This window comes from Melanotaenia boesemani, chromosome 20 (genome assembly GCF_017639745.1).
Source record: "Melanotaenia boesemani isolate fMelBoe1 chromosome 20, fMelBoe1.pri, whole genome shotgun sequence".
NCBI classification, from domain to species: Eukaryota; Metazoa; Chordata; class Actinopteri; order Atheriniformes; family Melanotaeniidae; genus Melanotaenia; species Melanotaenia boesemani.
The window spans coordinates 15307870-15320569 of NC_055701.1; the positions used below are offsets into that span (position 1 = coordinate 15307870).

At 38.3% G+C, this 12700-nt stretch overlaps 1 protein-coding gene across 4 annotated transcripts; it reads right to left on the bottom strand.

Moving 5' to 3' along the window:
* Positions 1-64: 64 nt before the first annotated feature.
* Positions 65-12370, bottom strand: lclat1 (lysocardiolipin acyltransferase 1). 4 transcript variants are annotated; one of them, XM_041971611.1, is made up of 6 exons: positions 12351-12370; positions 6315-6482; positions 5736-5934; positions 5185-5331; positions 3545-3661; positions 65-2432 (listed from the first exon to the last, which is right to left on the bottom strand). In XM_041971611.1, exons 2-6 carry the CDS (start codon positions 6480-6482, stop codon positions 1906-1908), a joined length of 1158 nt encoding a protein of 385 aa, XP_041827545.1. In that variant the 5' UTR covers positions 12351-12370; the 3' UTR covers positions 65-1905. The 4 variants fall into 4 exon arrangements, with proteins under 4 accessions (XP_041827545.1, XP_041827544.1, XP_041827546.1 ...); XM_041971610.1 differs by lacking the exon at positions 12351-12370 and adding an exon at positions 12061-12344; XM_041971612.1 differs by lacking the exon at positions 12351-12370 and having other exon boundaries at positions 5736-6065; positions 6315-6456.
* Between the last annotated feature and the right edge of the window lie 330 nt (positions 12371-12700).

The window sequence follows — 12700 nt, forward strand, 5'->3', positions numbered from 1 at the left end:
ATTTATGTTAAAATTTGATAAACCTAACATAAAACACACACACACAAAAAAACCAACTAGAGGCTTTTATAAGGTATTATAGATTTATTCAGATATATATATCTCTTCTTTTAAGAGATTTACTTGCAAGTGTCCACTGTGTTTACCTGAGGACAATGACTTTAAAGAGGTCCAGCATCAGCGAGTCAATAAAAAAAAAAAGAAATTACGCAACTCAAAACACACAAAAGAATGACAAATACATGGAGATTTTGGCTGTTTCAAAAAAACAGAGTACCATGTTTGGTAAACTACTACATGCTGATGATAAAATGAACACAGTTGCATCACAGTGACTGGAATCAGCTCTTTTACATTTAGAGCTCCAGATTTGCATAAACACAAAAAGACACTTTTGTTGTACAGTGGTCTGTGACAGACTTGCCTCACTAAATCAGGCTGAAGTGGTCAGCTACATCACACATTGCACAGTGTTACAGAAACTGCTATATTTTAACTAAGACAACTGTTCCTTTATTACAAGATAAATGTGGTGTGAAATGGTACTAGGAGCAATGATGAGGGAGGTCGGTGGTTAACTCATAGTGCAGCTGAAGCTCTGCTTCAAACTTGTTTCAATTTCTGTCCTTTTTTGGGACAATTGGAGTGGCTTTCCCAGCTGTCCCTCGTTAATTGAGTTTAGTGGCAGTCCTCTAGAGAGGAACACAGGCAGAGGTGGGCATTACAGGGCTTTTTAGGATTAGGTTGACTTCAGGGCCAGTTTTCCACTCCAAGTCTGGTTCTCTGTGCCCCCCCTGAACACCGAGGGGTAATGTTGTCCCAACAGGACATTCTTCCACCCAGCACCACCCACACCCTGCTATTACAAGGCATTCATTCCCAAAAAGGGAACAAAGCGCATCTGCTTTCAGAACTATTCGGATCTACAATCTAACTTAGACCTTTGATATTACTGCAAGATTTGCCTCATTAAAGGTACAGACCCCCTTTGCTTGTAGTGTATGAAACAATCCCTTCCTGAAAATAGACACTGCAATTTGTTTGGTTTTTTAAAAATTTTTTTCAAACATCTTGTCTTTGACTTTGGCTTTTAAGTGCAAAGTTACCTTGAGCAAATAAGATGTGCACACTAATGTACACTACAGGCGATCTCTAAGGATCAAGTGGAAAAAGCTCCTACTCCAATTAGTATAAAAAGGTAAACAATGACACACGTTATCATTTATACCTGTATACGCCTCAGTAAATTCTCTGGGCATTACATCAACCCTTTTCTTTCCTTGGTAGATTGCTAACAAAAAGTGATTTAAATAGCCTTAAATGTAATTCAGCTAATAATGTTTTTTTAAGATTGGCTAGAGTCAAGTCATCATATATACAGGTCCTCTGTACTATGGCTCTGCTCCATTTATAACATAAAATAAAGGGCAGCAACATATACAATAAAAAGAGGCTATTTAAGACATGGAAACAGTAAAACAAACGCTAACAGCATTGTTTCATGACACATCCACGTTTAGGTTCTGAACAGTCAACTATAAAGACAAACAGCATAAAATTGATTAAATGAGCTGACAGCAAGAGAAATGACTGCAATTGTGCACAGAGAGACATACAGAGGGTGAATGGAACATCACATGGGATAAATTCCTTGAACCCAGCAAGGAAAAATGTACTTTACATTTCTTATTTTCTTCTTTGACAATAAGGTAAGCTCTCCACTGAAAGCCATGCATACCATCAGAAAGTGCACGTATTACTGTCTTTCTAAGGCATGGAACCTTGGTTTCCTCAAAGGGATGTCCTTAGCCCTCTGGACTGACTGGATCAAGACAACTGATCTACCTCAGCATCCATGCTGGTTGTAGGTGGAAACATTTTCCCTGTCAAAACTGTTTTTCATGCTTACTGCATCTTTCCATCTAGCACCTTCTTCTTCTCACCCACATCAGCACCCCTGGACTTCCAGTATTGATGGCAAGACAACTCTAGCAGCTCCAGCCCTCCAACCAGCTTTTGCTGGCCCATATAGACCCCAACCATAACCAGGACATAGATCCTGAAAGAAGTCGAGAGCCACAGACCGGTGAAACACAGAGCAATGAAGATGCTCCAGTACAGCAGCGAGGCAGCTTTGATCAGAGACACTCGCAGCTCTGACTTACAAGGTGGTACACGTGCAACACCATCCCTTTCAAAGCCTTGGGACTGGCCTGAGTAGAAGTCTCGCAGACGGACCTCTTTCTCAGCCCAGCGCTCTTGACACCAAGATTCGAGATCAGAGGAAGAGGTGGGAAGTGAAGACACCGGATAGCGGCGAACGTGGAAGTGGATCTCACGGGGGAACTGACCCAAAATGAGGTGACGTTCTGTCTGAGGGATGTTCTTGGGGTATGCCACTGTAACATCATGGACGGCATCCAGGTTGGCTCCTAAGAAAAGATACATAGTTTAATTTAATCAATGAAAGCATACTGGTTGATAAAATTATTTTAGGAAACTATTACAAGACAGTGGTTTGTTTTTACAATGTTAGGTCATAAACTTTAAATCAGGGCTACTCAATTCGGTCCTACGAGGGCCGCAATTTGACTCAGGTGTGTTGGTGCAGGGATACATGGAAAACCTGCTGGATTGCGGCTCTCGTAGGACTGAATTGAATAGCCCTGCTTTAAATGGACACACACTTTAAAGATTTGAAGACTTACTGTAAATTTTGCAGTTTCAAATATAAAGTCATGCTATTGCTGTTTTAAACATCCACTTTTGTAATTTTAAATATGTTAAGCACCATTTAAAATCCTAGTTCATTAGCCCCATTGTACAGACAACTTATTATCCAGGGACTTGCTGCTTCAAAACAGCCATGAGCTCTTTACCATCATCACTAATCCGCAGCGTCTTTACAACACACACACAGAGCTAAATGAAATATCCTAGGTAGAGAATGACATCTACATACAAGCGGCTGCTCTACCACGGTAAAAATAGAGTTGGCAGGGGCAGAGTAGACATAGAGAACATGAACATCGTGTCAGTCGATGGTGCAGAAAAAGGGTTTAAGAATTAGCCTGATGATATCACACTGATTCACAACACCTGCTTGGAGAGTAAATTGCCATGCTCAGCATCCGTGGTGAAGGAGGGTGAGACAGCAGGGCCAGAGGTGGTATTTAAGACCTCTGGAGGACTGCCAGAATTAGATCATACACAAACATGAGTCTCTCAGGGGAGCTGTGATGGCTGGCAGTAGGATGAAGTACAGGTCTGAGACTTAAAAGAATAACAGGTATGATCCATCTTCTACAAACGTCAGTGGAATTGCTGCAGTCATCATAGTAATATGTCATTTTCCATTGGTTTTGCTGATGTAATATTTCCACTTTGGTGACAGGCTTTATGTTCTGCTTATTTTCATTTAAACAAACAATATGAATCATCAAAAAATGTATGTCTGCTGTCTTGACTGCAGACTAACTGTAAATGGACTCTAATGTTGAATATAGACATAATTTCAGAAGTTGGTGATGTGGATCATCCTGACCTTTTCGAAGTCTGTCCACAATAAAGGTGAATCCGGTGGTGCGCGGATGAAGCACATACTCCAACTTTGGCAGGTTGTTCTGTTCTGCAAATGCATCGCTTTTTGCTCTTGTATTTTCTGCAGGTGATGCAAAAAGAAACATCAGGCAACTGCACTTCTGCTTAAGTTTCCAATATCATATTACATGTTGTAAATCTACATACTGTGTATAAATGACGGTTTTAAGCTTTAGCTAAGATGATAAACCTTAATTTTCTTTTGGTACAATATTGTAATGGATACAATCAGCATTTCACTGCTGTCAGCCGCAAACCTCCTATCTCCAAAACTGTCATTTAAAAAAAAAAAAAAAAAAAAAAAAAAAAAACTGTATGGTTTTCTAATAACTGGAAATAATGTCATCAAACTTGGTATTGTGTTTTACATCATACAGCTTTGGTTACATATTGGTAAAACAACAGACAGGCATAAAGGGTGACCAATAGAACTGATTGATAAAAAAAATAAAAAATAAAAAACCCGAATTTTGGACATAAGTTTTTGCCTGACAGCAGCGATTTGTAAATAATACAAATAAAATGGGTCTGGTAACTCAAGGTCTGGTAACAAGGCAGGTGCTCTTGCTAGCAGGAGCAGAACTTGGCAAACAAAAGTTACACAATAAAATTGTATTCCACATTTATAAATAAAGCAGTTATAATAATGACATTTGTTAATGAATATGACCGCACAGGAAAGATAACTGTTTATTAACCAAACATTCCTCAGGAACTTGTTGAAGGAAGATGTAAACTCTATCTTGAGTCATTAGTCATATTATGTAACTGGCTGCTAATTCGGACAGACTTAAAGAACAAAAAAGAAAAAAAAAACTATGGACAGAGTAGAGGAGATCAGGCCTCGGCTCTCAAACAAAGCTGTGACTTGTCACGCTTATGCAATCTTTCATTCAGTTTAGGAGTTTTACAGGCTCTGCATTGGGTCATAGAATTTTTTTTTTAAGCTTAAGTGTACTCTTAACCTGATCTGCTAGATGGAGGTCCATATGAAAGTCTCTGGAATAAAGTATTAGAGTAGTAATAAACACATGTTCTAATTTCGTTACATATAAAGACATCAGAACATACATATAAACATACCCCAGTTTCATACATCAAATGAAGCATTGAGGTTGAAGAGGCTTCAATAAAACTATGCCGTACAAGCAAACATAGACACACAAGGGTGGTAACATAAAACAAAGTTCGAAACCCTAATGAAGAGGACAGTTATGATGCAACTAAACTGGGCTTGTCTGACGTCATGATGTGTTAAGAGAAGATAAGCTTCCCTGAAGACAGCTATCCAGGACTTAGATTAGCTTAGCTGTGATTTGGCGCGGCTTTAAGCACTGGTGTCACTGCTGCTTGGACTAAGAGATCAGAGCGTTCTTGCAGAAATGAATATGTAGAGTGCTTGTCAAGGGATTTATGTATGCCTTTGCGCTTTGAAATTATGTTTGCATGACAGTGTCAGTGCAAAGGTGTAAGACAGGTGTAGGGCTACAATGAGTTCCTGGAAACTAGCTTATACATTCTAAGAATCGAATAAAGGGAAATTGTCCCATGAATGAATGGGGAGCTGAATTCTTTACTCCTCACCGGTGAGGTCTGTGCCCTCTGGGAATAGAAGCAGCTGTAGGGGCTCCCTGATGTCACAAAAGTAGTCCAGCATGTTTTCCAAATGCTTCTTGTCTGCCTCCCAGCGACGCTGAATAAAAACAAAGCAGGCCACCTGCATTGCCCAACCTGCGGAGTGCATATGAAGTCATTACATGTATGACTGATTACTTCTCATCTTTAACTGGCTCTGCAAATCTTCAAAGCAGACTGGTCCTCTGTGTTTCACGGAAAATACCTGACATCTGGCCTTCCTACATGATTTGTTAACATAATGTCAATATGAAATTTTCTTTAGTAATCTTAAAACAATGGATTTCCATACCATTACACCAAATGAATTACCTTTTACTTTTAGATGAACCTGTTTCCGTTTTAATGATTTTTATATCATTAGTATGTTAAAAAATCTGTATGCAATTCTATTTATAAAGAAAAGCCCTCAAATATATACATTATTAATTTGCGTACATTTTCAAGAGTGTGTTTGTGAATGTGTGAAGGAAAGGGCAAGGCATCCACTGTATACACACCGAAGCCAGGCACAGCCTTGAGTGCAGCCTTGAGGCAGATCTTTTCCAGTCGAAGGTAGCTGTACCTGAGCAGGCAGCACCAAAGAAACATCCAGTCCAGACGAGTGCGGTGGTTCATGATGATCACGCTTCGCTCCCCCGGAATAAAGCCATCACCTGTAATCACCACCTTAACCCCAAAAACGAGCTCCAGCAATGACTGCCATGATGAGCGGGACAGCAGAAGGAAACAAGAGGGAAGAATGGGAAAGATTATGAAGGTGGCAGACAGAAATGGAGAGGTGGGTGATCAGGGAGATTTAAGAACAATGTAGAGAGAGTAAGGTGGGACTGGGAAGAGAACAAGATGGAAAAATAAATTGAGAGATTGTGAGAGTGAGACAAAATGCAGAAATGAGGCAAAATCATTTCTTGAGGTTGAGGATATTTGAATATTTCAAGTATAATCTGAATTAATAAACATAGTTAAATGATAAGGCATAATTTAAGTGGATGCTAATTATTATCTTGAACACATAACTTAAAACCATCTGGCATGTATGATAGCAGGGAACGTTAAAGCTAAGCTGGTGTACGAACCACAGGTAGGGTGAGCCAAGTAGCGACGATTCGATCAGTGATCCAGCGATACCAAGCAGGAGACAACAGCATGAGTGGCAAAACTGGACCCAGCATGATGATGCTTCCAAAGAAACTACCCAAAAATAGGGTCACAATAAAATAAAGTCCTCGCACTGAAACAGCCATCTATGACAGAAACAAAAGACAAGGTTAGCTTAAGTGCAAATCGAAGCTAAATAATATAAAAAAAAAAATCACTGACATTCTTATCATTAACAAAGACTGCTGTTCTAATTGCTTCATTGACATGTTTTCCCACAAACAGTGGAAAATCCAGGACAGGCATTCCAAGCATGTACAGTAAATAGGGGAACCTTTTTGACAATGGCTGATAAACTCAGGGCGTATGGTCACTGAGTCAAGTGTGGCCGTGGCTTTGGCATTAGTTGCTGAATGTACAAAATAAACTTTGGTACTTTTAATGACATTTTTAATACAAATGTAGTAAAATATCAGCATTGCATACATTGAAGCTCTAACCTCGTCAATAATCTTAAAAGTAATCAGAAAGTTAACCCAAGTCAAAACTGAACACTGTAAAATGGACATTGAAATAAATATGACATGACAAAAAAAATGTAGTTATACAATGGTTGCCATCTATTCAATATCTAAGGGTGTGATAGGTCACTAAAGGCAATAATGCAGCAAAAAGAACCGTTTGAGCGGACTCTTAAACTTTTTTCCATTTACATTTCTAATCCAACTAACAAAGGGTTATTCAAACTGAAAAATCTTGTCTTTGGTAGAATAACTCAACTGGAACATGCACAATGGAAGTCAGTCTTCAAATATCTAAGATCTATTTCTGTGGTGTAGCAAAACCCTGATCCTGCAGGAGTCACCGTTGAGACTGTGTTCGTGGTGTAGGAAATAGCACTTAAAAAAAAAAAAAAAAAATGACTAAACGTTCTGTTTAACCACACTTCAAGTTCAGCATGCTTTGAGAACAACCTTCAATGAATGTCCTTAGAATTTCATACAAGTCTATTCCACAGCCGGGCAGTTTTTGAAGAAAAAAAAAACCTGATGCAGCAACTGGTTTGAAATAAAAGTGCATACAAACAAAACCAAATCTGATATTCGCTAAGGAAATATGCTGATTTAAACCATATTTGTACCTGAGTACTTCATGTGTTCATGTCAATAACTGTAACATTGCAGAAATACCCTTGGTCACTGGATCCCAAGGGGAAGTGAAATTCAAAACTAAATAATGGAAGCTTCAATTGCCCATGACATATCTGATAAGCTGAAGTGACTCATCTGAACATGCCCAAGGGGATCTCTTGTCATTTCAATGACATCAGAGGTAACCACTTCACTTTCAATTGCTAATATTATGACAATGAACTCTTTTCAAAGCTATATTAAAGGTATTTTAACTTTGCCTGATTATACAGTTTCTTGTGAGCAAACATCAACTTCCAAAAACTGCCATTTCCTACACTCAAGGGTACGGTTACAAAATTCTGGGAATTTTCAAAGTTGGAAACTTTCCATGGGAATTAACAGGAATATATGGGAATTAACCTGAAATCTACTAAATTTAAGGTTTATTCACCTAACAGAAAACTTATATATACATAAAAAAGGGTGTCACACATTCAGACCTTGTCAAAAAGATTCATACTGAAGAAAGTAATATTATTACAGTCCATGCTGTTAATTAGGCCATATATATTATACTTAATGTGCTCTCTGGAACTGGCTACAAGCATTTTCCATGAGCCAATGTATCAGTCTTGCAGTCAGAACAGCTAAATCTGTAACCATCATGGCATCCCATGTCATCAAAAGTCTTATTCTTTGCAATAAAAGAAGTTAATCAAAAGCAAGTGTCTATAGAATAAGGTGGGGCTGGGCAATATATTGAGGCTTTCAAATATATTGAGAGTACACACGCGATTGTTAATTTCGAGATAGCTTGACACCACATCAACTACATGTTCTCATGGAAATATGCTCTATTAACGCTTTCCTGGAAGAACCACATCTACCTTCAGACCGATCTAACTTCCAGCTCAGGTCTCTGTTGTGTTTTTACTGAGTGCCCTAAATGAAATTATATTTCTTATGAAATATAATCTTGTATGCTATCGCCATTTTCAGATCTCTGATAGAATTATTTCACACAGCAACTGATTGATCAGAGTGATCAGCTAACAGACAATGTATGCATCTTCCACTGATCTGTAAAGTCAAACAAAAGAGTTTCAGTAAAACTCCAATGAGTTATAAACTCTGTTTTATTCTATGAAGTCTAGAAGTGAGCTGCAGCACAATGCTGTGGGGGGGACCCTGACACCGGCAGCATGCGAGGCAAAGCCTGCTGCAGCAGAAGAGACCTGATCTGCACTGGCTGGGACTTCTAAAGAGTTGTTTTAGCGTCATGTTAAGTGTAGATTGTCATGACAGTATAAATATTTTTGCATTATTTCCACATGCACGTGCTTCTTCGTGCACAACGGCAGCGTGCATGTGGTTGATATGACTGCGGTCCGGCAACAATATTTATGGCTGTCTTCCCTCTGTAAACTCTGCTGGATGTTCCTCTGCAGCTGCTGTAGAAACCACTTTGAGCTATTTGGGTTTCAGTGCACTTCTTGACGATGTGCACATTTATTCACACAAGGTCCTGTATTAAAAACCAGCACAAAATCCTGCGCGGTCAAAATAAACACCTGTGGCCAAAATAGGTAGAAATTATATTTTTTCTGTTCTTTACATACTAAATATTGAAACATGTTTTAATGAAAAGTCGTGTAGTTTAAGGGAAAGTCAGGAACCAGCAAGGCTTCATGATTTTATTTGACAAAGTTACTTAATATGGAAAATAGTCAAAGTGACCATCTTGGCCAATCTAGTGTTAAATGCATCTAATTTATACAAAATACATATTTAGCACAAACATATACATCACTACAAATTTAAACTAATTTCTGTAAGGCAGAATCAAAAGCCTGTGTTGAGTACTGTCTGCTCTTTGGGTCCCAAAACTGTGAGGTGATTAAGTGTGGTAGAGGAAAGGGGGGCTGCAGGACAACCTGAAAATCCTGGTAATTCTAGTGTTAATTTAATATACAGCTACTTTAATTTCAGTCAACTGTTTTAATGCACATGTGCTGCTGATCCCCAATAAACGTGTATTTAGCACTCAAGGCTGTAAATTACAACTGTTTCTTTGGTTACTTAACCACAAAAATTAAATCGAGATGCAAGTAATAACTAAATAAATAAATAAATAATCCAAATATGAAATTTGGCTCATATCGCCCAGCTCTAGAATAAGGTTTAAAGGAAAAATATAAAGTATATTTATTAAAGTATTGGCCTTGCTGGCGTAGGGAGCCTGAACCCAGGAATCCTGTCTCACAGCAGGTTTTTTCTCTCCTATATACATTTAGCACTTTTTCCCCTCAGATACTCTTATGACAGCCTTTGGTTCAGTCAACATCGTCATCATTTTTCCTTTGTTGAACCTCAGTGAGAACATTACACAGCAATTCTCAAAGAGGCAACCTTGTGACTCAAGGTGCATTTAAGCATAGCATGAGTGTTTGTGCGAATAATTATGCTGGTAGTCAGGGTTTAAGGGTTACTGGTTTGAGCAATGGAAAATGTGAGACATAAAATATGAGAACAGACATGCTTACCACAGTTGCCACAATTAGGGCTGTATTCAAACACTGGCCAAAAGACAAAAAAACTGCTCTGCTGTGGCTCTAAAACAATTAGATAAGCCTTTAATTATAACTGCACTACCCATAACACACCTGAAGCCAGGGGCATGAGAGGCAATGGATGGAATTAAACAACTTAAAGTGTTCAATAAAAATGTTTCTCTTCTGCTTGGCATGAACACTGAGGACTCAGAGCTATTTATATAAGACATCCAAAGAAAAGTTTGTTTTCATACTCCAGGGCTGGAACCGTTTTTAGTTCCATCCATGTTGTTGGTTTAAAATTTATTTATTCACCATAGAAATAACATTGAAACCACTCCCCCGAATATAGCCCCACACAATTCACAGCAAACTCCTCGCAGTCCAAGTCTGAATTCTCTGGCAGTCATCTTACATTCCTAACTTTAAGCTAAGACCAGACATCCCAACAGAGCAAAGCAGACTGAAGAGTTCAAGCATGTCTAGGCTAAACAATGAGTTTAAGTAGTGTGTGTGTGTGTGTGTATAAGAAAAAGAGAAAATGTTGGTAAAGAACTGGGGTTACTTGATGTAACAAATGTTTTTAGAACTAAACCATTCACAGACTTAATGCAAAACTGTCCCTTGATGTATTAATCTCTGAAACTGGTTTTACAACCCAAATATGATGCTTGAGTCCCATGTTTCTGAGTATTTGCAGAGTTCCAAAAACTTACTGTCCTTTTAACAAATGTTAAAAAAAAATAATAATAATAATAAAAAAAAATCATGCAATGGTTTACTTCTTGCTGTGAGGCAACAGTGACCACATCACCATGTATTCAAAGGTTACACTACTCAGTATGATGCTAGGAGCAACCTGACTTTTACACTTGGCTGAGAAAGAGCCACTATTGAGGATTTACAAGCAATACACTTGTAAATCCACATGTGTCTTGCTTGTTAATTTGGGGGGTGGGGGTACAACTTTAGCTGTTAACCAAATTAAATGCTGAGAATTTATCAGAGTGACATGTAAATTTTGTCATGAAGTATTTAGCTCTATGAAATTAAATGATAGTTTCTCAAGAGGCTGACTGAGGTAATACTCTTCATAACCACACAAAGGTAACAGTCCTGACAAATTTAACCATTATCAGAAAATTTGAAACAATCCCAGTATAAACAACACATTGTATTATATGAAAATTTCCTCAATATAACAACTGTCATTAAACAGGTGGCGGCTACTTTCTTTCTTTCTTTTTTAAAAGCTGCAGACACTGTGGCATTAAGAGAAAACGCATGTATCAGTAATGGTGTGACATATTGGATAAGAACAGCTGTGGTGTAAGTCGATTTACAGGGACTCTGGATGAGACTGCACCCTGTTAATTTGACTGGTGCTTTACTTGCTTTGAAAAGTCAAAAGTTTGACCGTAAAAAAGGTCTGTTGGGAGAAAAAAAAACTAAGAAGCCCGAGAGCAGGTGCATATCAGGAAGTGCTTTAAGAGGGTTCCTATTTACCATATCGCCATTCAATGTGACTTTTTGAGACAATACATTAAATTAGGCTGTATGGAAAGCCTGACTAAACCCTTAATGCTATAAAATAATAAACAATAAAATGCTTGTTATTGGTAACCATGAAGATTACAACATTTAACATAAATTAACCTTTGAACTACATGTAGCCACGCCTTCATAGAATACCGCTTCAAGGAAGAATCTGATTAATAATGTAAATTATCAGAAGTGAAATACTGCCGAGTCAAATAACTGGCTAATTGGAAAGCTACCTTATGACAGATTAGAAAAGACTATAACTTCAAAATATTAATAAAAAATGTGGAGATATCACTCATATAATTTTACCATAAACCTTGCTTTGCAGTGCAAGTGATGTCAAAGCTAAGCTAACATTAACAGCAATGTGAAAGCTAACTGCTAACTTAGTAAACCAAATGTAACATAAATGACAAACTAACACAAGCTAGTCGACGTTAACGCAGCAACTACTGGTGTCCAATTATATCATAATGTCGAATGAAAGTACGCACCTTACGATTATTTTTCCCCTTCGGAGTCACAGCTTTATTCGTGTATGCTAGTAACGTTAGCTCCAGTAAGTCCAAATCCTTGGTTGCCACATATTAACAAGCTAGCTGACAGTGTGCTAACGTCGGCTATTAGGCTAATAAACAGCAACGTAAACAGACTTCAGAGTTCCTGTGTATAAAGGCTACTTCGCATCTGATTTATTTATTTGTTTTATCATAAGTCACCGACCAATTCCGCGGTCAATGCAGCAAAAATACACCCGTAGTGTGACGACCTCTCAACTTGTTACCTCTCACTTGTCCTTACTCTTAGACGTCAACAGGGGGTGCTGTTTAGACAGACAACATGCATTAATGGTCTTTAAAAAATACCTGGAGCATGTAGAGCTAAAGTTGTGCTCCCACACTTAGGGTATCCTTGTCGCACGTGGAAACACACACACACACACACACACACACACACACACACACACACACACACACACACACACACACACACACACACACACACACACACAGAAAAAAAATCATTGGTGGAAAAGGGGCTTAAACTTTGTAGATCTCACTAGTAACTAGTGGGAGTGTTTTGTTGTGCTTTAGGCATCAGTCCAATTAGCTGCACAAAAATAAGTCTTGGTAT